At 43.0% G+C, this 27,166-nt stretch overlaps 1 protein-coding gene and 1 non-coding gene across 2 annotated transcripts in view; both read right to left on the bottom strand.

Moving 5' to 3' along the window:
• Window positions 1–527: 527 nt before the first annotated feature.
• TRNAQ-UUG (transfer RNA glutamine (anticodon UUG)) lies at window positions 528–599 on the bottom strand. The gene has a single exon. It is a non-coding gene; the product is annotated as a tRNA-Gln (tRNA).
• Window positions 600–1,149: 550 nt separating this feature from the next.
• LOC148016725 (nudix hydrolase 11-like) overlaps window positions 1,150–27,166 on the bottom strand; it is a 37,360-nt gene continuing 11,343 nt past the window's right edge. The window contains exons 2-4 of the mRNA XM_087663958.1: window positions 2,747–2,889; window positions 2,538–2,657; window positions 1,150–1,605 (exon numbers count right to left, since the gene is read on the bottom strand). Of these exons, the coding sequence (XP_087520084.1) occupies window positions 1,396–1,605; window positions 2,538–2,657; window positions 2,747–2,889 (473 nt within the window). The 3' untranslated portion in view covers window positions 1,150–1,395. The remainder of the gene's footprint in view (window positions 1,606–2,537; window positions 2,658–2,746; window positions 2,890–27,166) is intronic.

The following is a 27,166-nucleotide window of genomic DNA, read 5'->3' as shown; positions in this document are numbered from 1 at the left end:
GGGCCTTCACGTGTCTTTTGTCACTTAGTCCATTCCGAGGGACTTGTATATACACTATTAGATAAATGTATACTTATTTTACATAATGAAATGAACTTTCTATCAAATACTCATTTCCTGTTTAGCAAATTTCTGTGGAGTAGGGACCCCCTGCATTAGATCAACAAGTTGAAACTAAGAGACTATTAATGGTAAACTTCAATTTAGAAGAGGTTGGCAAAGGAGCAAGCAGTACCTTACCCCTCTCGCTAAAGAGAACGATCGAATTGATATAAGGATCCCAACAATCGAACGACATCACGGGATCACACATCTAACATTAGATAAATCATTCCATACACTATACTGCCTGTAATGAGAAGAACGTCCATCCGCACTAAGAAATTTAGTCATCTCTAGCTCATTCCATACACTATACTGCCTGTAATAAGAAGAACGTCTATCCGCACCAAGAAATTTAGTCATCTCTAGCTCATGTCGCGCAGGGCGATGATACAGAAGAGAGAATGAAGGGCGCAAACTCTAAAAGGTCCTACCGGGATTCGAACCCAGGTCGCTGGATTCAAAGTCCAGAGTGCTAACCACTACACCATAGAACCAACTGACAATCTGACGTACTTCTCACAGAACTCGATCAATGTTAAAGCGGTAACGTAAAATGCAACCAGGAAATTCACACTTAAATCAAACGGCCTATGCTGCCAAGTATCAACTGTCTTTTATTTCCAACGTTTCAACCTCATGATTCCTTTCCTAACTTCTCCGTGCTCATGTTAATCACCCACAGAGCTCCTTCCATGATTTGTCTGAGATCGTTACGAGTACATTATACGAAGTGTTTTGGCCGTTCGTTGAGTTGTTCAAGCTTCATTAGGGTGATTTTGCCCTCTCAAAATACGGTTAGCGAAAGAAAAAAATGCCTTGAATCACACCCCCCCCTTCAAAGAAAATCAGAAGGCAAAGCTCCCTTGATGCATAAGGATAAACACAAGCACAGCCCCCTACGAACCTTCTGCCAATGATAAAGGCCTCCCAAAATTACCACCATTCCAATCATTATCAGCTGCCACACTAGCATAGGTTCCATATTAAACGCTAATAATGAAAAGATAAAGCTGTGACACATATTGCAATGTATTACTACTCCAGAACCAAATTCTTTTATTATTAGTTTAGCACTGTAGGAGTGGTATGTTTCTTCTTGTGGACCGTCCCAGTTAATCTCTAGACACACTACCGTGTAAGATACTTAGCATTGAGTGCATGATGCAATCTGGTTTAGAATACAGTTTACATACTGTACAGCTGACTAGATGTTACACCTTGCTCACAGAGCCTTGTGTTACTAAACAAATGCCCAAAAAATGATATGCCAAGGAGGCATAATTGAAGAATTCAGAGTCGAGATCCTGCATTTGAGTCCAAATCTGGATGTAGTTTACTGAACAAAGATGGCTGCTGATATATAACCGAAGCACATCGTATCAAGATTGCTGCAGTCAAGCCCCAGACAAGAAATTTCTGGCCATTCGATTCAACATCAAAGTAATGCACCTGATATGCAAAGCCCAACCATTTTCTTTCCTCGGTACGGTGTTGCTTGTCCTGCAATGTGCACAACAACACACCTTCCAAAAAGTTCAAATCTTGCATTTCAGCCACTTTTGGCTGTCGTATTAATGAAGATGCACAGTCTGCATTAATGAGCAGTAGGAAACATGAACACAGGACAGAAAAATTTTATGAGAAAAAGTTAAAACTGCCTATGACACATACTTTGGTGGTATTTGCTTCAAGCTTTTGGACAACATAAAACCCAAATAGGGGAATTTTCAAAAGAGCCGGTAACAAAGAGCTGACCCTATGACATAGCATTCAGCTCTGCAGCTGCATCATGAAAACAGATGAATATGCAGTGCCTTCAGTGCAGGATGGAAGCAAAGTTCAATGCAGGTGATGGAGAGTGAAGTGCAATGGGAGAATCTCAAATACAGGGCAGAAAACCTTGTCGCATATGTTCCATGCAAGCCATGACAGTAGTTGACACAAAAGAAGGGTTCCTCGAGTGTTGCAAGTCCTAAACTTTAGGGTACCACTTTGAGGAAATATTTTGACATGTCAAACAGATGAAAAGCTAAAGATGATTCCTTGGCAAAAGAAAGTCTGGTAAATTTGTGGAGCCTCTTGAGAGAGAGCTGATCATCCTCTTATAGAAACTCAATAGACACATGGAACATGGGCATCCAGTTGTAACAAACTTTGAAGACTTGCAGGTACTCGTGTGGCTGTGACAGAAGCAATAGTGCATCAATGTGCATGGGAAATTGGCCATGCACACCAGAGTTGTAGCTGAAGCTATCAATCACATTGGTTCAACTTTGAACTCATTGATGTACAATGGTTGTCCCATTGCATTTGTAGCATCCAAATTTTCCAGATGGCAAATCCAATATCTAACATAGTTTTATTCTCACTGATCACATGGATTTCACCTATTTAGCATGCAATGTAAACATGACAAACAATCGAATACTTACCCTCAAAAATGTGTCAAGTGGTGCATCAAAGATTGCATCGACTTCCCCAGGGTTGGGGACAGGCTTGAACTTGCTCGGTTCAGACAGAAATCCAACCACAGGTGTTACCCTCAAAAGTTTCTGTTCCAATGAATGTGTTAAGAGACCAGCAGAATTTACACTACCAATAATTGAGCTCACAATCACAGATATGAGTTCAGAATAAAGACCTTTGAGACAAATGGTTCAAGAATGGTAATGACTTTCACAAGCGAAGGATCCAGACCAATTTCTTCTTTAGCTTCCCTGAGAGCAGTTGTCACATCATCAGCATCCTCCTTGTCCCTTTTCCCTCCTGGTAAAGCAACTTCACCTGCAACATGGGTCCTGTCACTAAGCTTAATCCTTGCATGGAAGTAAATCACGTTTGAGTAGCTCAACTGCATCAAAGAGAGTTCACAAAACTTGCTTTTATGTAACAGGGTGACAAATCAAGTGAAGCAACTGGAGTGTATGCATCATATCTCATGAAACAAGCTTGCTCAAGGGATGTTAATCATTAATGCTGAGCCTTGAGGTGACCTAAAGATGCATCAAAGGCATCATCGACAAAGAAGCTGCGACTAACATCAACTTTGGATCTCAGACTTTCATGTTTCGTTTAACTTATTGCTCTACGATCAAAATGTTGAGAAACCACTTCTTCAGTTTACACACTGCATCTAGGGTTTTGCACTAACAGCCCCAACAACTAGTGTCCACATTTTGGCCACTTTTCAGTGGGCGTCCACTCAATGGTGTGCCACCCTAGCAACTTATGCCTATAAATAGGCAATCACTTCATTCATTCTTACACACCACTTCAGTCATTCTTCACCCCTCTTCTTCCATCATTCTGACATCCTTCTCTCTCCTTAAACTGTTACTCACACCCCTATTGGAGGACTTTGCAGTTTGTGGCTACCTTTCACCTTACATTCATCCCTACTGCTGCATTCTACTGCGGCGTTCTACTAGTGTTTTACTACAGCATTCTACTGCTGCGTTTTCAACTTGGCCCTCTTCCTGGCGTCCAAGGACTGCGCTTCACTCCCTCAACAGCTGCTGATCATCTTCTACATCCCTAACGGCATCATCAAACTGCGCTTCCCTCCCTCAACAGCTATCCTTCACCTTCCAGTGATTACTTCAATAGCCCATTGCCCGAAGGATTGCATTTCGCTCCCTTCACTGTGCAGATTCCCCACAGGTGCTGCCACTTAATTTAGACAAGACTACAATCATCTTTTGAGCTTTGGCTCCACTATATCAGTTTTTCTACTTGTAGCATGATTCAGTGCATCATCGCCGTGTTCTTGTATTTCTAAGTTTCTCTTCTCTCTCAATGTTTGCCGTACACACTCTGTGTTTCTCCCCGCAAACCCTATTGTCTCTCTACACCATTGCACATTTTGACATGGTATCAAAGTATACCTATTATTTTGACTTGGTATCAAAGTGCAGAACCTTAGAGAGATAAAGACCCTCTTCATTAGAGAAGGCAAAGATAGGTTGCAGTTTCGTCATCATCTACTAATTTCCCCCTTCATTTCCACTACATCACCGCAAGACAGAGATTCCCTTATCTTCCTCTCCCACACTCCCTCCCTTTTACATGAAATCCATCAAGGTCATCTTCATGGAATATGGAGATGAGGGAGAGACGGGTTATAGAGTTTGGCTTCCTCAAGACAAGAAGATAGTACGCAGCCGAGACATAGTATTTAATGAGGCAAAGTTGCTGAAAAGTGCTACACATGGTGACCATGACAAAAAAAAGGTCGAATTTCAGCATGAACAGCCAGCCATTCAGCAACCATTAGCTAAAGATTATGTTCCTTTTGATGCTGAAAATGAGCAGCAACCTATTATGCTACAGCCAAAAGATAATGAACAGCAAATAGATGCACAGGATGGAATAGGACAGTAAGAAAAACATGTTAAAAACAGGTTACAGCAGTAAGAAAATGCTGAAAAACAGCCACCAAGTGATGATGTGCACATATCTCTAGATGTAGGCCCATTGCCTAACAATACAGATCATTGGGTAAGAAGGTCTACAACTATCAGAAGGCAGCCACAAAGGTTTCAGCCATCTTTGGATTGCATTATATTGACTAATGAAAGTGAGCCTCTGACATTTACAGAGGCACAATCATGTGGAAACAAGAGAATAAGTCATGGGAGCTTTACCCAAGGATAGGAAAGCTATACCTAAAAAATGGGTTTACAAGGTGAAATGTATTGATGGGAAGCCTAAGTACAAGGCACGTTTGGTTGCTAAGGTCTATACACAAAAGGAAGACATAGACTTCCAAGAGATTTTTTCACCAGTAGTGAAGATGACTATGCTCCATGTTTTGTTTGCTCTCACTACATCCATGGATTTAGAGTTGGATCAGATGGATGTGAAGACTACTTTTCTTCATGGTGACCTGGATGATGAGTTGTACATGAAACAGCCAAAAGGTTTTGCTATTCTGGGGAAAGAGCATTTGGTTTGTAACCTGAAACGTAACTTATATGGGCTGAAATAAGCCCCTAGGCAGTGGTATAAAAAGTTTGATACCTTCATACTCAGCCATGGATTTAAACACAATCTTGCACATCACTGCTTATACACTAAAATGCTGATGATGGAAACCTTATTGTGTTGCTCTTATATGTGGATGACATGCTGATTTGCAAAACAGCATAAGAGTACTTTGAATGCATCTAAGTTCAGCCTTCTCAATTAAAGATTTGGGGACGGCTGAACACATTTTGGGCATGTGCCTTAAAAGAGATAGCGGACAACACTTGTTGTTTCTCTCACAAGACAAGTACATCAGCAAAGTACTTGAGAGATTTAATATGGCTGATGCTAAGCCTCTTGGTGTGCCTTTACCGCCACATACAAAGCTTAGCAAAGCTGATTGCCCAAAGGATGATGCAGTTGCTAGTGCTATGAAGGGCATACCTTATGCATCAGCTTGTGGTTCTTTGATGTATGCCATGGTTGCAACTTGCCCTGACGTTGCTCATGCAATGGGAGTTGTTAGTAGATTCATATCTAACCCTAGCAAGCCACATTAGGAAGTAGTGAAATGTATCTTTAGATACTTAAAAGATACACAAGAGAAGTGTATATGCTATGGAAAGCGTACACTAGAGTTGCAGGGATTCTATGATTTGGACATGGCAAGAGATCTTGACACTAGAAAATCTACCAATGGGTATGTCTTTACTTTGGCTAGTGGGGCTATTTCTTGGTGTTCAAGGTTGCAGAAAATTGTGGCATTGCGTACAACAGAGGTTGAATATATTTCAGTCACAAAAGCTTCTAAGGAAGCTGTTTGGCTTGGCCTTCTGGTCAAGGATTTTAGTCTCTCTTCAGGTGCTCTAGTGCTTGGTTGTAATAGCTAGAGTGCCGTATGTCTGGCTAAGAATGCCATGTTTCATGCACGTACCAAACACATAGATGTTCGCTACCACTTCGTTCGCCAAGTCTTGGATGATGGTCTTGTCACACTAACTAAAAAGATCAAAACCCAAGACAACCCTGCAAATGTTCTCACTAAGAGTCTTGCAAAGGCTCAGTATGAGCATTGCATTCGATTAGTAGGAGTTGGCTAGCTTAAAGGTACCACTTCGGGCCTTTAAGTGGGAGGTTGTTGGGTGTAAAGTCTCTTAATCTCCATGTGTATAAACTTATACAAGTGTGAACACACCCTTATTTGTACCCTAACATATAAATACATTTTATTATTTGTGTACCATGACTTTTCTAGTACACTCATCTTGGCATTCTCTCACTCTCAACACTGCTCCTGCTCCATTTCTGTCTTGCATTCCATTGCGCACTCATCACAACACTGTATAGCTGACAGTACATTTGCTAAGAGAGCAATATTTAGTGTCCTAGGCACTACGTTTGGTATGCATATGGTACGGTTTATTATCTACAGCTCTAAAACTATACATCAGCATCAGTTAATAATTATTAGCGGTTGATTATTAAATGCTAGTTTTAAGTGTATGGTCATTAATTTTCAATGGTATTTAGATGATTTTATGAACAACACCATATGTCAAAAAATAACAAAGAGACCAAAGAGACAGTAGGGTTTGCGGGGAGAAACAGTGTGTATATGGTAAACACTGAGAGAGAAGAGAAACTCAAAAACACAAAGGAACACCGTGATGTGCACTGAATCATGCTATGAGAAGAAAAGCTAATACAACGGAGCTGAAGCTCAGAAGACAACTACATTGTTGTGTTTGAATTAGGCACAACAGTACCTATGGGAATCTGCATAATGAAGGGAGCGAAACACGGTCCTCCGCACAATGGGCTATTCAAGTAATCACTAGAAGATGAAGGACCTCAGAAGCCAGGGAGTGGCCTAGGCAGCAAAACGCAAATGCCAAAGCCCAAAATGCTGAAAACACAACCTGTCATCTCCTAGTTGTGAGCTCTTGTCAGAGTTTAACAGAGACATAGGAGCTTTGGCAGTTTAAGTGCATTTTCTTTATTTGTAGGCTTCCTGTGTGCATTCCTAGGCCAATTACTGCTTTCCACAGTATGCTTATACTTGCCAGACATTGTCTTTGTCATCTGGGATTTTTACAGGGTGCCCCCTTTTTTTTTTGGCATTTCTTTCTATGTGACCAGTATTTTTGCTCGTCGGCCAACATTTATGGCCTCTCCTGGATCAGGTTGGGCAGTTTTTTGGTGCCCTTGCCATTTATAACTACACCCCCCACTTGGCAGACACTCACACTCTTCAATCTTCAATCTTCAGTCTTCAGTCTTCCCTTTGTAGGTGCGCACTCTAACAGTCCGACTCTCCGTGTTTGCTGCTGCCATTGTCATCAGCAAAACGCAAATGTTAGAGCTAACAATGTGAAGGCAATGCATGATGATAGCAAACGCAAACTGTAGAAGCTTCTTCTGTGCAAAACGCAAGGTAGATATTGATGCCAGTAGGTGGAGACTGTTGCCATGTGGAGAAAACCCAAATCAAAAGCAAACTGATACCGCTTGGTGGAGAAGCGATGTCGCCAACAAGAAAAGGTCGCTAGCTACAAAAAATCTTCAAACGCAGTCCTTATGATGAGGAAACACAACACCTAAAGAAGAAGAGGAAGGGTGACCATGAACTACGATGTCCTCTAGTAGGGGTATGGGCAGCAATGGAATGAAGAGTGTGGGAGTGGCAAAGAAAGAGGTGTGAAGAATGACTGAGGTGGTGTGTAGAATGAATGGAGTGACTACCTACTTATAGGCATAAGATATCAAGTGCACCACTATGTAGGCACCCACTGAAAAAGTGGCCAAAATGTGGACACCATCCCTTTTTGGAGCCATCAATGCAAAACCCTAAATGAAGTGTGTAAACTGAAGAAGTGGTTTCTCAACATCCCCTATCAAGCCCAAAAAGGGATGAAGAAAGAGAAGCGAAGAGAGATATGAAGAAGATGTGGAGGATCCTGAAGATCCAAGATTTCCACCTAAAAGGTAACATGTAGTAAGGAACACTAGATGGGATGAACTAGAGAACCCACCTCCACCTAGCGAAAGAAGCCACTAGCTCCATAACTCCATGCTGGAAGGAATTTGAAGACCTCATCACCAAGTCCAGCTAAACCTCCAAGGCCCTAATCTAAGTGGTACTACCTAAAGATCCTAGGTATCAAGAGGAGAAATGACTACTCGAAGACAACCATCCCAAAAGACTAAAGGTTGGATGAAAAACTTCATGAGGAGGAGGTGTCCCATCCAAGGGAGGAGATGCAAGGGCCCCCTCTGAAGTCGAAGAAGAAGTAGGAGCCCCCTTGGAGGGAAAAAAGAGTGCATCCCCCTCTAAATCCCTCTCTACTAGAGATAGGGAATCTAAAAACTCATAAAGCATGGAATCCGACGGAATCCAAATCATCTAATGACGAGGAAGTGCCATCGATCATGCCGAAGAAGATATCTAGGGTGTCAAATATGTCAAAGAACTCCTAGAGGTGGCCTCTCAAACCCCAGTAGTCGAGGGTGCGGAAAGGGAAGGCTCATATTGAGCCAAGAGTGGGCAACAGTTACTATCTCTCAAGGAAGTGGACTGCAAAGCCAAAGTAATGGAAGGTGTCAAACAACCACTATCTCGGGAAGGAGCAGACTATCGAGGGGACGGTAGCCAACAATCACTATCTCTTGGTGGAGCAAACTATAGAGCCATGGGTTGTTGAGGTAGCATTCTGGAAACCCTAGAAAAAGTAGAAACAACATCTGTAGCGCATTGCAGGGGTCGCGAGGAGGCCATGATACCAATCAATCCTCCTATGGCTTGAAAGAGCTCAATGCGCATCGGATGCATCTTATTGCCTTGAGTATAAAAATCTGAAAGTCGGTGTAGAATAAACTCTGTGGCCCAGAAGGGAGAGGTGGCACAATGAGTGCCTAGGGGTAGACATATATACTCCGGCGAGGTAGGGAGCACAGATCCATGTCGGCAAGCATCGGTGGAAGGTCCGATGATGCTAGAAGAGGAGCACTTTGTGGTCTATCCATCTACCTCTGGAGAAGTCATAGCATCAGAGTGTCAACCTATTAAAGGGAGGGCATGTGGAAAAGGAAGATAAGGGTATCTCTGTCTCCTGGTGATGCAATGGAAATGAAGGGGAAAATCAATAGATGATGCCGAAACCACAACTTGTCTTTGCCTTCTCTGATGATGCAAAGGATCTCCGTGGCTTATTGGAGCACCACTAGCTCTGATACCATGTCAAAAAATGGCAAAGAGACCAGAGAGACAGTGGAGTTTGAGGGGAGAAACACAGAGTGTGTACGGCAAGCACTGAGCAAGAGGAACTCACAAACACAAAAGAACATGGTGATGATGGATTGAATCATGCTATGAGAAGAAAAGTTGATACGAGGGAGCCAAAGCTCACAAGATAACTGCATTGTCCTATCTAAATCAAGCAGCAGCACCTGTGGAAATCTACACAGTGAAGGGAGAGAAATGTAGTCCTCTGGGCAGTGAGCTATCGAAGTAATCATTGGAAGGTGAAGGATAGTTGTCAAGGGAGTAAACCGCGGTCCTCTGATACCATTAAAGATGTGGAAGATAATCACCAAATGTCGAGGGAGTGAAAGGCAATCCTCAAAAGCCGGGGAGTGGCCTCAGTAGCAAAACGCAAATGCCAAAGCCCAGAATGCTGAAAACGCAAACTGTAGAATGCTGAAGCCTATGTGGGAAAGGTCGCTAGATGTGGAGGCCATACCTAATGATAGCAAACGCAGATTGTAGGGGCCTCCTCTATGCAAAACACAAGGTAGATATTGACGTCAACATGTGGAGACTTTCACCAGGTGAAGAAGACCCAAAACGCAAGCAGACCAATGCCGCCTCATGGAGAAGAGATGTCACCAGCAAGAAAAGAAGATAGCCAGCTACAGAAGACCTCTAAATGCAGACCTAATGATGAGGAAACATTGCACTTGAAGGAGAAGAGCAAGGGTGACCACGAACTGCAATGTTCTCTAGTAGGGATATGGGCAACTGTGGAGTGAAGAGTGTTGGAGTGACAGAGGAAGAGGGGTAAAGAATGACTAAAGTGATGTGTAGAATGAATGGAGTGACTACCTATTTATAGGCATAAGCTGTTGTTGGGTGTAAAGTCCCTTCGTCTCTGTGTAAAGTTATACGGGTGTGAACACACCCTTATTTGCACCCTAACATATAAATACATTCTTTATTCTTTGTGTGCCATCACAATCCGGTATACTCATCTTTGTGTCCACTCTCTCTCACTCTCAACACTGCTGCTCCACTTCTGACTTGCACTCCCATTGCACACTCTTCCCTTCAACCTATTATTAGAGCTGCAACTAAGGTGTACACGCTTCTCGAAGTTTGGGCATATTAGCTTCAGCTCGTCCATGCAAAGAAACGTCAGTTCAGGCCAGCATGAGTATAAGCAATAGCTTACCAAGCTACTAATAGGTCAATCAATAACTTCCAAGCAAGCGATAGGTCAAGGGCAGGCAGTGACTAGGTCAGGCAACTACTTCTAGCTAGCGTGAGCAATTGCTTCAGATAGAGCGAATCGGCGAAGTCAAATCGGCTGGTAGCTCAACGACTGCGCACGCCACATTTTTCCAGGACAATACATATTTTTTTTTAATATTTTTGCAACTAGGCCCCTGTTCACTAACGGGGGTTTGCATATATAGGGACAGTTCAAAGATTTGTGCAAATTTAGGCCCAAAATTTGGGGCTTTTCCCAAATTTGATGCAGTTCATGCATAACAGTGACCTAGAAATTGCAAACATTGTGCACATTGGCTCTGGAAAATTTGGGGCTTTTCATGTATCAGTGAAATTTTTCTCACCCAAGCTGAATTTATTGACATTGGTGCACATTTGGACCTGAGAAATTGGGCCTTTTGGAATGAAATTCTGCTAAATTTGCTCGTTTTATGCTCTTGGGAACACATATTAGTGCAATTGGGACAGATTGGTCAATGAAATTTTGGGACTTTTGCTGAAATTTGTGGATTTTGGCAAAATTGATGTGTGAAATGCACTTTGGGGACATTACTGAAGCTGTAAGGAATGTAATTTGAGTCTTTTATCTCCCACTTGTGAGATTTTGGAGAAATTGCAGAGAATTTTTGGGTAATTTGTATATCAGAAGTTGATTCGGGCACATATATATGCAGTATACATGTTAGGCAGCTCCTATTGAGTTGACGTATTGCTGAATATTCATGGTGCAGCAGTCTTAGAGATCATTTGTAGTTCTGGGATCTGGGATTGTTGTAGATGTAATTTTTTGGTGATATTGCTGAAGTGGGAGTCACTTGCCAGTGATGTATGTGTGTAATGTATGCTGAAATTTCAGTTATATTGCTGAAAGTCATTCTTTCTACTGCCATACTTGTATTTGAGCACTGTTTGTAATACAGTGACACTAAATCTTGCTCTTATTTCCTGAAATTTTGGGCTGAAAAAAGCTGAATATTCAGCCTGTTGTTTGCTATCATGAATTACAGCATTGGTCTTTGGTGCATTGTTGCCAAATGGCCACTAATGCTTCTAGCAGTAGTGACACTAAATCCCTCCTTGAAATCAAGAGGTTTGATGGCACTAGATTTGATCTGTGGAAAGAGAGGATGCAAGGCATTTTGTTTCTCAAAGAGTGTGAGGATGCTCTCTTGGAAACTAAGCCTGCAGCTATGGCAGATGAGGATTGGGCTAGACTCAACAAGAAGGCCATTGCATACATTAATATGGTTGTATCGATGATGTACTTACAGACATTAAGCGTCTTGATACAGCTTATGCTATATGGAAAAAGTTGATGAATACTTATGAAAATACAACTCCAGTAAATCAAGTAATGGATACTTATGAAAATACAAATCCAGTAAATCACATGCATCTCATGTGCAAGCTTGTGAACATGGCGTTGGATGAGTCTAAGCCAACATCTGAGCATTTGAGTGCTTTCACAAGGATTTTGAGTCAGTTGCATGACTCTCGTTTGCAGCCCTTCAATGATAAACTGAAGGCTATTTTCTTGCTAATGACTTTACTTGATAGCTGGGAGGCTTTGGTTGTTTCACTTAGCAATAACATTGATTTAACCTTTGATGGTGTTAGGGGCTCTATCCTCAATGAGGAGATCAGAAGAAAATCCATTGGAAAAAGTAGTGGTTCAGCCTATCATCTTAGAGGCAGGTCAAAGAAGATGGATAATGCAGCAAATAAAGGCAAAAGTAGGAGTAAAAGCAAGGGCAAACAGCAGGATGTTACTTACTATCAGTGTGGGCGTAAAGGACATAAAAAGCCCAAGTGCCAATATTACAAGAAAGAGCAAGAAAGAAAGAAACAACAGGAAAAGAAAAAGAAGGATGACAAGAAAGATGATGACAACTCTCCGTCAAAAGAAGTTGCAAAGGCAAATGTTGCATCTAGTGTGGTCATTGAAAACCTCTCTGACAAAATAAGCAACGATGTAGAGAGACAATAGGGTTTGCGGGGAGAAACACTGTATGTACAGCACACACTGAGAGAGTCCTATTTGAATAAGGCGGCGATACCTGTGGAAAATCCGCACAACAAAGGGAGTGAAATGTAGTCCTCTAGGCAATGGGGACGATTGAAGTAATCACTGGACGATAAAGGACGGTTGTTGAGGGAGTGAGCCATAGTCCTCTAATGCTGTCGGAGATATGGAAGATCACCAGTTGTTGAGGGAGCAAACCGCAATCCTTTGATGTCGGGGAGAGACTTGGGCAGCAAAACACAAATCCTAGAGTGTCAAATCTGTCAAACGTAGAGAAAGCAGCCCAGATGTTGATGCCAAGTGCATAATGATGATGCCAGATAATGGAGAATGAGCCACGCTGCAAAAACGCACATCCCAACAGCCTTTGTGACAAACGAGTAATGCCAAGTGATGGAGGAGGAGCCAAGCTACAAAATTAGGTGAAGGTGAAGCTTGAAGGAGAAGGCTGCTAAAGAATGACTAAAGAGTAGTAGGAGTAAAGAATGAATGAAGTGACTATCTATTTATAGGCATAGGCTGTCTAGGGTGGCGCACCACTGTGTGGGCGCCCACTGATAAAGTGGCCAAAATGTGGACACCACCCCTTTTTGGGGCTGTCAGTGCAAAACCATAAATAAAGTGTGTAAACTAAAGAAGTGGTTTCTCAACAACCCCCTCTTAGACCCAAAACAGGATGAAGAAAGAGGAGTAAATAGAGAGACAATGAAAATGTAGAGGATCCCTGAGATCCAAGATTGCCACCTGAAAGGTAACCTGTAGTAAGGAGCAATAGATAGGATGAACTATAGAACCTGTTGGGAATAAAGGCCTCGTGCCTTTTAATGTGCTTGGGTGTGAGCACACCCTTAGCACTTGTACTTACACATATATATCTATCTAAAACCTAAAGAGGTACACTCGTCATTGTACCCACAAATCGTGCACACTCTCTACTCTACTCTCTCTCACTCTCTGTCTCTCCGCGCGTAACGAATACTGATTGTCTCGATCTTCGTGCCTCCCGGTCACTACAAACTCGTATCAAAGCGGACAAGAGACAGCTCAGGTGTTTAGGAGTCCCAGGTGGACTCGATGAGCAAGAGTTGTCACAAGCTCGTAGGTTGTACACGCTTTCCGGAGTTGGCACCAATCGTCAGCATACAGTCAAGTGCGAGCAGAAGTGTGCGACAGGGCAGATAACTAGGCGGCGTGAGTCAAGCTGCAGCATCATGGACAGTCGACAAGAGTGTGTGACAAGGCAGCTGACGTGTTGCCAGTCAAACAGAATACGGCAGGCAACAGGACTGCGTAGCGGGCAACAGGGCTACGCTACACACGCGACGGGACTGGTGGCGAGCTTCACACGTGATGGGCCTCCGCATGCAACGGGACTAGAGGCGAGCTACACACGCAACGTGACTACGGATCTTCCGCGTGACGGGTGACTAGCTAAGGTCAATGGCCTTTTTTTTTTAAATTTACTTCTTTTTTTTAAAACCCCTTTTGCCGGGTGTTCACACCTACAACCACAAATAAAAATCTGTCTCTTGAAATTTGGGGATTTTCCCAAATTTGTGCCCGACAAACATTGCAGTGTTCTCTGGACCAGAAATTGCAGACATTGAATGCGCATGCCTCAAAAATTTTATGGGGATTCTCAAATGCAAGTGAGATTTTTTTCTCGGATGAGTCAATTTCACTGAAATCTGTGCAATCTTGGCTTGAAAATTTGGGCTTTTCCCGGATTTGAGAATTGTGATGCAGGACAAGACAATTTGTCTCAGAAATTGCATGAATTTTGTGACATCTTGCCTCCGACATTTGGGGCTTTTCATGTACATGCACAAATTGGGCTGAAATTTACCCAATTTCTCAACATTGATGCACATTGGACCCCGTGCAATTTGGGGCTTTTGCAGTTAGAGCAAAATGTGTGCACCATTTGGTCATTTTATGTACATGTAGGCTCAATTCCATGCAATTTTGGACATCCAATGAAACCAGCCTTCCTTCTTGGAATGGGTGGTGATAACCTGATTTAAGAGTTAATTCCAGCAATAAATAAATGCACATAAAATGAAATACACACTTTACCATAACATTCTTGGACAGTAGACTCCCTGTTGCCCCCAAAACTCGCACCCCTTGTGATATTTATTTAGCTTTCATTCAATTGGAAGGAGTACAACTTGAGATTCTTCAATCTCCTCCTGCTAACCAATTGCTCTTGCTGTCATAAATGACCAGCAAGCCTTTTGGGTCATTTTCCCCTTGATTCACCCAGGACTTCTTCTCCAATTTGACCCTTGGCTGGCCAAATGTTGCTCCAAATCAATTCTGGATGGGCTGGCTCCTAAAATCCCTTGATAATCTTCAATTATCAGCTGCTGATTTTAGTCCCTTGAGCCTTCAATCTCTGGCATGGATCCCAAGGTGGCTGCTAAACCCTAATTTATGCTGAATTAGGGTTTACTGCAGATATTACAGATCAGCCCACCAAAAATGGCTAAGATCTCCTCCGAATGGCTAAGAATTGCTGAGAATGGCTAAGCATAGGCTGAAGGAGATGAGAGAATGCTATAGAGAGAGAAAATTCTGAGATTTGTCGCGAAGAACTAATCAAAATCAGCTGTTGCCCTGCTGTACCAGCCCCAAACAGATGCACCAACAACAATAGGAGCATCAGAGACTGTGATCTTCAGGAGAAAGTGCATCACCAGCAATTGTCAGCTTCCCAAGGTCAAGAATATGCAATCTCCATCACCAAAATGGTCTCCAATGGCTGGGAAATGGCCCCAAAGGCTGGCAGCAACAGTCCAACACCTCTTCCTAACAGCTCCAAATGAAAAAACGAGATTTCCCTCTCCCTTTAGCCCTATTTAGCCTTTCCCCCAATTGCATGGGAAAGTTTTGCCAAGTGGCAGCTTTCTTAATCCATTTTCAGCAATTTCCAGCCATTTAATCAATTTTCATTCAGCCCTTATTCCATGCCCTGAAAATTAACCTTGCTCATCCAAAAATTAATTGGCTAGGCCATTTGCAACCCAAAGTGGTCCCAATGCATTAATTGACCCTTGGACAAGCATTAATCCATTAATTAATGCCTAGGCCCTAGTGTCACCACTGACACTTAATGGCCAATAATGGTCCTAGGGGCAAACTGACACCATAGTTCACCTAAGAACCTAACAAGTATAACTTGTTACAACTTTTGCCTTTGACACCCATCTTTTTCACAGGGTCCTTGGGCCTTCAATTGTAAAAAAAGTAGCTTGCACCTCACATGTGCAACACATGTGCATCTTTTAATTGCACATTTGATTAATCCTTTAATCAAACGTCAATCAAACATAAGCAAAGCATCAAATTTTCACATCCTCATGACATCCAACACTTGGAAAATTTGGGGGTTTTACTGAAATTGCTCTATTTTGGCAAAATTGGCCTATTCTATGCATAATAGAGAAAATGCAGATGTGTGGTTGAGCTCAAAAAATTTTGGGGCTTTTGGCCGTGCGTGTCAAATTTTATGCCCGTGGGTACATGTACAACAGAAATTGCAGCCAAATTTTGGGATTTCTCATGTAATGTGATGTATATGCCCTTGAAACAGCTGTAATCAGTTGTGGAATGCTGTAGCACATGGTTTGGTGCTTCTGAAAATTTAATTACAGATCTGAAATCTCTGCTTCTACGTGGCCATTTATTGCTTACTACTTGTTTATACCTTGGTCACTTGTGTTACAGTTTAGGCCTGCATTTGCTGATTTTTTTGTCACATTTGGGCTGAAAATCATGGCTGGCAGCAATGATAGCAGTAATCTCATGCATATAAAGAAGCTTAAAGAAGCACATAACTTTGCAGTTTGGAAAAAATAGTGCTACAATAAGAAGCACGCAAAGCTGATTAAAACCAAAGGGGCAAAGCTCGCAAACATGGAACAGGAAGATTGGGATGAGTTAAATGAGCTTGCACGCTCAACCATCGAGCTATCGATTTCTGATGCCTTGTTGTTTAACATTGAAGGTTTGGATTCTGCATATGCTATATGGACTCGACTGGAAGAACTGTATGCATAGAAAAGTGTTGCAAGCAAAAGTGTATTGGCTGAAAAAGCTTATAGATTTGCGTATAAAAGAGGGTACAGCAATGTCTACTCACTTGAGTGAGTTTAACTCCATTTTCAGCCAGCTGGTTGCCTTGAAGTTCTTGATTGATGAAGAATTTAAGGCTACGTTCTTGCTTTGCACTCTTCCAAAGAGTTGGGATACATTCAAGACTGCTATGAGCAATTCCAATGCGATTCTTTTGTATGCTGATGTAGAGAGTGCTCTACTCATGGAAGAAAAAAATCAGCCGAACAATGCATCTAGTAAGTCTTCTAGTGCATTGCATACTAGGGATAGATCACAATAGAAAAGAATATCTAATAGCAAGGGACACAGTAAATCGCGTGGCAAAGATGTTGAATGCCACCATTGTGGTAAGAAGGGTCACTTTAAACGTGATTGCTACAAATGGAAGAAAGAGAAAGGAAAGGGCAAGAAGACAGATGATAGCAAGAAAAATAAGAAAGAAGGTCAACCCAAGACGAGCAGTGTCAAAATTGAAGAGGTGAATGTAGTCACTCATGACAGTGAGGACAGTGGAAATGACATACTTTTCGTCTCTTCACACTTTGGTGCACATGCTTTACTTGCAGATACAGATGAGGACATGCATACTTGGATTCTCGATTCAAGTGCTTCCTTTCATGTCACCCCTCATCGAGAGTGGTTCTCTGCCTATACAAGGGATCGACATGGTGTTGTCCATCTTGGGAACGACTATGCATGTGACATTGCAGGTGTTGGCAGTGTGCAGTTGCAGTTTCAGCATGGCTCTGTCTTCACACTTCAACATGTACGTCATGTACCTCAGCTCAAGAAGAGCTTGATTAGCACAGGGCAGCTAGATGATGATAGTTTTCATACCACCTTTGGTTATGGAAAACGGAAGATCTGTAAGGGATCTAGAGTGATTGCCGAAGGTTGTAAAAGTGATACCTTGTATCCTTTCCATGTATCTAGTATGAGTGATCATATTGTTACCGTGACAGAGCAACCAAGTGTTTCTTTGTGGTATGGCCGGTTGGGACACATGAGTCAAGGAATGAAAGTGCTTTCTCGTTTGGGTTACTTGTCTTGTCTTCGTTATGCTGATTTTGAGCATTGTGATCATTGTATTTATGGTAAACATGCACAGACGTCTCACAAAAAATCTCTTTCATTGAAATCTTCCCTCTAGAGTTAGTACATTCAGATGTATGTCAAATGCCAGGATTATCTTTAAGGGGAAAGAAATATTTTTTCACCTTTGTCGATGATGCTACACGGAATGTATGGGTTTATCCTATTCATAGCAAGTATGAAGTGCTTGACAAGTTTAAAAAATTCTTGGCATTGGTTGAAAATCAAACTGATAAGACACTCAAGTAAAGATAACTGCATTGTCCTATTTGAATCAAGTGGCAACACCTATGGGAATTTTGCACGGAGAAGGGAGAGAAACATAGTCCTCCGAGCAGTGGGCAATCGAAGCAATCACTGGAAGATGAAGGATAGCTGTTGAGGGAGCGAACTGCAGTCCTCTAATACTATTGGAGATATGAAAGATGATCACCAATTGTCGAGGGAGCGAACCGCAATCCTCTGATGCCAAGCAGTCACCTGCGCAGCAAAATGCAAATCCCAGAGTGTCAGCGATGTCAAACGTAGAGAGAGCAATCCAGATGCTAACACCAGGTGGATAATGATGATACCAAATGATGGAGGATGAGCCAGGCTGCAAAAACGCAGGTCCCAGCAACCTTTGTGACAGACAAATGACGCCAAGTGATGAAGGAGGAGCCAAGCTACAAAAACACGTGAAGGTGGAGCCTAAAGGAGAAGGGTGTTGAAGAATGAGTGAAAAGTAGTAGGAGTGAAGAATGAATGAAGTGACTATCTATTAATACGCATAGGTTGTCTAGGGTGGCTGTCAGAAGTGGAGCAGCGGTGGAAGCATAAACATGTGCTGAAATAAACTGCTGAAACACAAGACAAAAAGAGAAAAGAAAGAACACGATACAGATGAGAACTCAGATGTATGCACGGGAAATGGAATCCATATATCTGAACACGAGACAGTCGCATACAACAGTGAGTCACTGGCTGCGTGGGCACTGGCACTGGCTCCTCTCTCCACAGAGTCTGCAGATGGTGAAGATGATGTGTCTAACTGAGGAGGAGCCACTGAGTATATATAGGCTGAAAAAGTGGGGAGCAACAATGCTGGTCGGCCAGCATTAAAGCTGGCCGACTGGTGCATAAAATGTCCCACTGGCATAAAATGCCACACCAGAAAAATACCTAAAATACCTAATAAAAATGCCCAGCCCAGATCAAACTCAGACTCACACATGAGCTGACAAATACTCTGCTGACACCCTCTCTCAGATCATGAGTGATCTGATACAATACAATAGTACAATGAATAGGGATCAGAAACTATACAACATAGATCCACCAAGTAGAACCATGGATACCCAAGCAGTGGGTGATCAAGCCACCACCAAGGTGCCTCGGAGAGAACCTGATGTCGATGTCGATCGTACCAAACACTTGAAAATAGAGAAGATCATAGCATGTCACTGTGTCCATCACCAATGTCTCGCAGGAGCATACAAGACCATCCTGTCAAAAACGCCCCTGAACATAGGTGACCATGAATTCCCCGCCTTTGGCCAGACCGCCAAAGTGTCCCCTCATGTGAGCTCCAGACGAAAGCCTCCCGCTCTCTGTTAGATAACCAGCTCAGCATGAACCTGGATGTCAATCCCAGCTCCAGGATTTGATTCCGCCAGACTGAAGTCGATGCGGCAGGGACATCCCTCTCTGGAACCTGTGCACCTGTATAAAAATATAGATGAGGCACGGCTGCCCCATCTGAACACCCGCTCACACTCCCTCTCTGGCACAAGAGAGTCGTGAGGGATGACCTCATCACCACCACTAGAAAGCAGCCGAGGAAGGGGCCACCAAGCCCTTCCCGCGATCCGAAGAAGAGGATCCCTTCCACGCCTTGGACTTCACCTTGGTCGGAGGATCGGAGTCGGAGTCTGATGAAGGAGAGGACTCATCGGTAGAGTCAGCATCCCGCTTCGTCTTCTGCTCCTTCTTCCTGGAAGCCGCTAACTTCTTGCAGTCCTTCCGCAAATGTCCCTTCTTGCCACAGTGGTAACACTGGGTCTTCGACTTCTTCTTCCCGTCACCCCTCTCTGAAGCTACATAAGCCTCACCTCCATAATGTGCCGGAAGCCGCCCCTGTAATCTCAAGGATGCCTCATGCTCAAGAAGCATCGAGGTCATATGTGTAAAACTGACAGGAGTCGATGATGTCTGTGCCCGCAAAGCATTGGCCACTCCATCAAACTCCGGGGGGAGCTTGTAGAGGACCGTCCCGACAAGATGCACCTCGGGAAGAGCAGATTGCATGTGCCGAAGCTGGTCTTGTACCTGCGTAACACGAAGAAGAAAAGACTGAATAGTATCTTTCGGCTCAAACTTCATCTGCTGGAGCTGGCCATAAAGTGTGACGGCCCGCATGGTGGAAGGTGCCTCGTACATCTGCTGCAACTTCTGCCATACTTCAGGAGATGTCCTACAAGAGGTAACCGCCGATAAGACCGCTTTAGAAATACACCGAAGCAACGCCGAGTAAGCACGGGCATCGTCCGAGTCCCATGTGAGCACCGCTTCCTCATGGTTGTCCTCATCAAAGTCTTCAGGAAGAGGAAAAGGACGAAGAGGTTGAGCAATAGCTCCACAGACGATGTACCATAGCCGCTTCTGCACAAACCAAGCTTTCATGACAGCACTCCATGTGAGATAATCAGGTCCATGTAACTTATCATCAGTGGAAGTGCACGGAGGAGCCATCTGGAGAGGATAAGAAGAGAAGTAGAGAAGAGATGGAATTTAGAGAGGAAACACAGCCAAAACACAAGCACAGACTACAGAAAATGAGAGTTCACATGCAATAGAACCCAAAATCTGATCAATAGAAGACAAAATCTGCTGCAGAAAGTCAAAAAATCAGTCAAAAACTGCCAAAAACAGAGAAAACGGCCTGAAGTAACAGTCACCCAGCCACGAGAGATGCTGAATCAGCAAAACGCAGGCTGTAAACCGGAGAAAAACAGGTAGAAAACTGTCGCCAGCAGTGGCAGATGAAAAACGCAGGCAGCAGAGGGTGCGTAGGCAGCAGAGGGTGCGGAGGCAGCAGGCGATGGCAAAACTGCAAAAAACGCAGGCTGAAGACAGCCCCAAAACAGGTCGCCTGGCTGCAACAGCAGTCGTCTGATCAGCAGGGGTACAAAACAGTCCTGAAATCAGCAAGAAAACACAGCAGAAACACAAATCCTGAAAACTGATACCATGTCAGAAGTGGAGCAGCGGTGGAAGCATAAACATGTGCTGAAATAAACTGCTGAAACACAAGACAAAAAGAGAAAAGAAAGAACACGATACAGATGAGAACTCAGATGTATGCACGGGAAATGGAATCCATATATCTGAACACGAGACAGTCGCATACAACAGTGAGTCACTGGCTGCGTGGGCACTGGCACTGGCTCCTCTCTCCACAGAGTCTGCAGATGGTGAAGATGATGTGTCTAACTGAGGAGGAGCCACTGAGTATATATAGGCTGAAAAAGTGGGGAGCAACAATTTGACTGGTGCATAAAATGTCCCACTGGCATAAAATGCCACACCAGAAAAATACCTAAAATACCTAATAAAAATGCCCAGTCCAGATCAAACTCAGACTCACACATGAGCTGACAAATACTCTGCTAACAGTGGCGCACCATTGTGTAGGCACCCACTGATAAAGTGGCCAAAATGTGGACATTAGCCCTTTTTGGGGCTACCAGTGCAAAACCCTAAATGAAGTGTATAAACTGAAAAAGTGATTTCTCAACAACAAGCTATCTAGGCAAGGTTTACTTGCGCAACAACTATGCATGCAAGATAGAGGGTGTAGATACCATTCATTTGGTCCTTGAAAACGGCTAAGAGTTGATTTTACAGGATGTCAAATATATACCTAGCATAAAGAAAATTCTATTGTCGGTTGGGCAGCTTAATGCAAGAGGGTATTTTACTACCTTTGGTAGTGGATCTTGGAAGGTCCACAAGGGCTCTATGCTGATTGTTAAAGGCAGCAAAAAGAGGACTTTAAATTATTTGCATTGTAAACCATTACCTGGAAAGTTCTTGGTTGTGGCTAATGTTCATTCGCAGATGGAACTTTGGCACAAAAGACTTGGCCATATGAGTAAAAAGGGCCTTTAGATTCTCTCCTCTTTAGGTAGATTTTATGTAAAAGGCACTGATCTCAAATTTTGTAATGATTACATATATGAAAAACATGTGAAGTCTCCTTATTAGTTTGGTGTCATTAAAAAGTCCAATGCTCTTGATTTAGTACACTCTAATGTGTGCACTATGCCTGTTAATTCATATGGGGATGCACGGTACTTTGTCACTTTTATTGATTTCAGTAGAAAGTCATGGGTGTATGTGTTAAAGAGAAAAAATAAAGTGTTGGATACTTTTAAAAGGTTTCTTGCTTTTGTTACCAACATAGAAAGCACTTAAGTTAAAAGTTATAAGAACGGATAATGGAGGTGAGTATATTTCTAATGAGTTCAAAAAGTTTTGCGAGTTGACAGCCCCTTGTAATCCTACATCCAATGGTGTTGTTGAAAGATATAATCGCACACTTTGTGAGAGAGTCAAATGCATGATGTCCACAGCTAATCTCCCGCAACTGTTCTGGGAAGAGGCTCTTAAAACTACGAAACATATATATAATCACTCTCCAAATCGTGCATTGAAAAATGGCATTCCTCAAGAGGTTTGGTATGGCAAACCTGCTCCATATAACCATTTGTGTGTCTTTGGTTGTGATGCCTTTGTGCATATACCTATAGATCAAAGGATCAAACTAGATATGAAATCCATCAAGGGCATCTTCATGGGATATGGAGATGAGGGAGAGATGGGTTATAGAGTTTGGCTTCCTCAAGGCCGAAAGATAGTACACAATCGAGATGTAGTATTTAATGAGGCAAAGTTGCTAAAACATGCTACACAAGGTGACCTTCACAAAAAGAAGGTTAAATTTTAGCATGGACAGCCAACCATGCAGTAGCCATTGGCTGCCATTGGCTGAAGATTCTATTCATTTTGATGCTGAAAATGAGCAGCAACCCATTGTGCTACAGCCAGAAGATAATGGACAGCAAATAGATGCACACAATGGAATAGGACAGCGAGAAGAACATGCTGAAAACAATTTACAGTAGCAAGAAAATGCTGAATATCAGCAACCTGGTGATGATGTGCACGTACCTAAGGATGTAGGCCCATTGCCCAACAATATAGATCATTGGGTAAGAAGGTCTACACATGTCAGGAGGCAGCCACAAAGGTTTCAGCCATCTTTGAATTGCATTTTGTTGACTGATGAGGATGCACCTCTGACATTTAGAGAGACACAGTCATGTGAAAACGAGACAAAGTGGAAGCTTGCTATGCAAGAATAGATGAAGTTTTTGTATGCAAATAACACTTGGGAGCTTGTACCTTTTCCCAAGGATAGGAAAGCTATCCCTAATAAATGGGTCTACAAAGTGAAATGTATTGATGGAAAACACAAGTACAAGACATGGTTGGTTGCTAAGGGCTATACACAGAAGGAAGGCATAGACTTCCAAGAGGTCCTTTCACCAATGGGGTGAAGATCACTACGCTCCGTGTTTTGTTTGCTCTCACTGCATCCTTGGATTTAGAGTTGGATCATATGGATGTGAAGACTGCTTTTCTTCATGGTGACTTGGAGGAAGAGCTATACATGAAACAGCCACAAGGTTTTCCCATTCCAAGAAAAGAGCATTTGGTTTGTAAGCCAAAACACAGCTTATATGGACTAAAACAAGCCCCTAGACAATGGTACAAAAAGTTTAATACCTTCATGCTCAACCATGGATTTAAATGCAATCATGCAGATCACTACTTATACACAGAAAGGCTGATGATGGATGTCTTATTGTGTTGGTCTTATATGTGGATGGCATGCTCATTGTAGGAAAGCATAAGAGTATTTTGAGTGCTCTTAAAAGGCAGCTAAGTTCAACCTTCTCTATGAGAGATTTGGGGACAATTGAACACATTTTGGACATGCGCATTAAAAGAGATAGAGGGCAACACTTGTTATTTTTCTCACAAGACAAGTACATTAGCAAAGTACTTGACAAGTTTAATATGGCTGATACTAAGCCTCTTGGTGTGCCTTTACCACCACATACACATCTTAGTAAAGCTAATTGCCCAAAGGATGATGCAACTACTAGTGCTATGAAGGACATACCTTATGCATCAGCTTGTGAATCTTTAATGTATGCCATGGTTGCAACTCACCCTAGCATTGCTCTGCAGTGGGAGTTGTTAGTAGATTCATGTCTAGCCCTAGCAAGCCACATTGGGAAGTAGTGAAATGTATTTTTCAGATACTTAAAAGGTACACAAGAGAAGTGTATATGCTATGGAAAGGGTACACTAGAGTTGCAGGGATTCTGTGATTCAGACATGGTAGGAAATCTTGACACTAGGAAATCTACCAGTGGGTATGTCTTTACTTTGGCTGGTGAGGCTATCTCTTGGTGTTCAAGGTTGCAGAAAATTATGGCACTAAGTATTACAAAGGCTAAATATATTTCAACCACAGAAGCTTCTAAGGAAGCTATTTGGCTTCGCCGTCTGGTCAAGGATTTTGATCTTTCTTCACGTACTCAAGTGCTTGGATGTGATAGCCAAAGTGTTGTGCTAAGAAATGCACTTAGCTACTTAAACAGCCCCAAAACATACTTATTTTAGGCTTATTTTAGCCAAAATCCTAAAATGGGGAGCGGATCGAGAAAGTTAAGTGGGAGAGGATCTAGAATCCTAATTTTCTATAAATTGGCAGCCAGCCCTTCACTCTTTCAAAATCTCGTTTTTACAGGTTTCAGGTGTTACCAGCTTGCTGCCCACACCTCGGTCACGGAGGACATCTCAGCCCTTGCTGTCCATCACTATTCCCTACAGTCTGGCGCCTAATTCCAGCCCTCCACACGCTGATCACTGCTGTTTCTGCCTGGCGACTGACTGTTGTTCATCTGCACTGCTGTCGTACAGCCTGCCACGCCAGCAAACTGCTGCGTTTGCAGGCTCCAGCTGCCGCCTGACAGTTTTGTCTCTCTTGCCTGCAATCACTGCAGTCTTTCTCTCTCCTGCAGGCTGTCCTGCCTGCGTTTTCAGTCTTTCTCTCTCCTGTAGGCTCCGTTCTTAGTCTTTCTCTCTCCTACAGGTTGTCTTGCCTGCGTTTTTAGTTTTTCTCTCTCCTGCAGGCTCCGTTTTTAGTCTTTCTCTCTCCTCACTGCTATCTGCATCAGATCCAGCTTCTCACTACTGCGTTTGTTGGTGTTCGACATCCGGAAGCTGCCTTGCTGCAATTCGGAATCCATTCGGAGTACGACACACTCTTCAGCTCATTACCCCTGCCCTGATCCTAGAGATACAGGAGTTCGAGATTCAATACTCATTCACTGCATAGTGTGTTTGCTACATGAGCATCATATTATTAGTAGTCATATCATTTCATTTATTCACTGTGTTCATTGTCTCTGAGTTACTCTAACCCTAACCCTAACTGTGTTCTTTTTATTAGTCTGTGCTTTGTCGTACGGTTTCTGTTTATGTTTCTGTGTTAGGGTTTTTTTTTTTACATGGTATCAGAGCCTGGTACTTTCTGAGAAACCTAGGCCTTTGATCTAAAAGCTCTTCGCAAGAAGCAAGAACAACAGTAGGTTCAAATGACTTCGAACACATCAACACCGATTCACTCTCGAGATCAACCTATGCCGGGAATCGAGCGAGAGTGGGCCGATCAGCTTGCTCCACAAAGTTCCGACATGGTGGGAGAAACATCTGAGTACATGGAAGAAAAGATAGGCAAGCTAACCTCTGAGGAATATAAACTGATCATAGCCTATCGACAAAAGAAGATTGAGGAGCTCGACCAAAGGATTGCCCTTCAAGAAAAGCTTCTAAATGAAGGTATGCATAGATTTCACTCTTCAGATGTTGCGCATAAGTTTGATACTGTTGCAGGGCCGTCGAGACCTCCATCAAGGATGGGCCCCCCTCTTGGAGAGCAAGATCTAGAGTATGTTCCATTTTTTCAAACTCTTCCGTCCTCTCCGGTGCAAGGTACTTTTGATTCGTCTTTTGTGCCTTCTTCTTTTACCTCTTCTGTTTTGCAATATACTGGTAGAGATCATGTGGAAGAAAGAGTCTAGTCTATTGACTACACAAAAGGTCCTCTAGAGGACCAATTCTTGTATGTTTACACACGTCGCGGGGATTATAAGAAAAAGCCAGGTAACTCTTCTTCCGTCCTTCCTTCTTTTCCATCTACTTCACATAATCAGATTGAATTAGGTGTTCCTTTCACTTCATTACATGGTGTATCATTATCTTCACTGTTTCATTTTCAGTCTTTAAATGATAAAAATGAACAAAAAGAATCTGCATCTCATACACCTCACTTTCAAAACCCACCCATTCCACCACATTCTTCCGCTGGTTCACCACTTCCATTTACACCATTTACATTTCCATTTCAGACACCTCATGTCACACCGCACATCACACTAGGGGGTTATGGAAACATAGGCACATCCTGTAGGACCTCATCCTTCCCTCAGCTGGGTGGTGTTCCACCTACCTCATAAACACTTTCGAGATCATTGCAGCCTGGGTATCCCACTCAGTCTCTCCCAAGTGTGGATCAGTTGCCTCCACAGTTTGCCTCCATGGCATTGCCTAGTGGACCTTCTGGTCATAATGTTGTATCCCAGTCTTACTTTGGACAAGGCTACTGTGTCCCAGTGCCTCCACCTACACCGGCACCTTATGGAAACATTCATGTTCCAGTGCCTCCGCATCAATCGGCACTCATTGGACACTCACAGCCTACTTTTGTCTACCCACCTCTTCCCCCTCCTTCTTACTCTTATCAGACACTCTCACCTCCACCATCTTTCCCACCATCATCTTACTCCACCCACCCGACACCTCATGGTTCTAGGTCATCTTCTGCCAAGAATGCATTTAATGACAAGACTCGTTTTAACGGGTCAAACTTTACTACTTCGTCGAATTTGATGAGACATATCCTTGATTCACAGAACCTATGGGATCTAGTGCAGGGGTTGAAACCCCAACCTGATCCCGCATTTTTTGTTCCATACGAGGTCGTCCGCTCATGGAAGGCTAGGAATGCCTCCGCTATTGTCGAGCTAATGCAAGGTTTATTGCCAGAGTTTCATTCTTAGCTTCAGCATTTTAACTTAGCGTCAGAGCGATGGGCACATTTGACTGACCGCTATGTGGCTCGAGATAGGACCCGTCGTATTAATCTTGACCATGAGCTTCAGCTTTTCAAAATCACTGAC

The sequence above is a fragment of the Lygodium microphyllum genome, chromosome 23 (assembly GCF_053477565.2).
Source record: "Lygodium microphyllum isolate KBCC chromosome 23, Lygodium_microphyllum_v1.1.10, whole genome shotgun sequence".
In the NCBI taxonomy this organism is placed as follows: Eukaryota; Viridiplantae; Streptophyta; class Polypodiopsida; order Schizaeales; family Lygodiaceae; genus Lygodium; species Lygodium microphyllum.
Note: the sequence above shows the minus strand (reverse complement) of the source record. Positions and strands in the feature narration are given on the sequence as shown.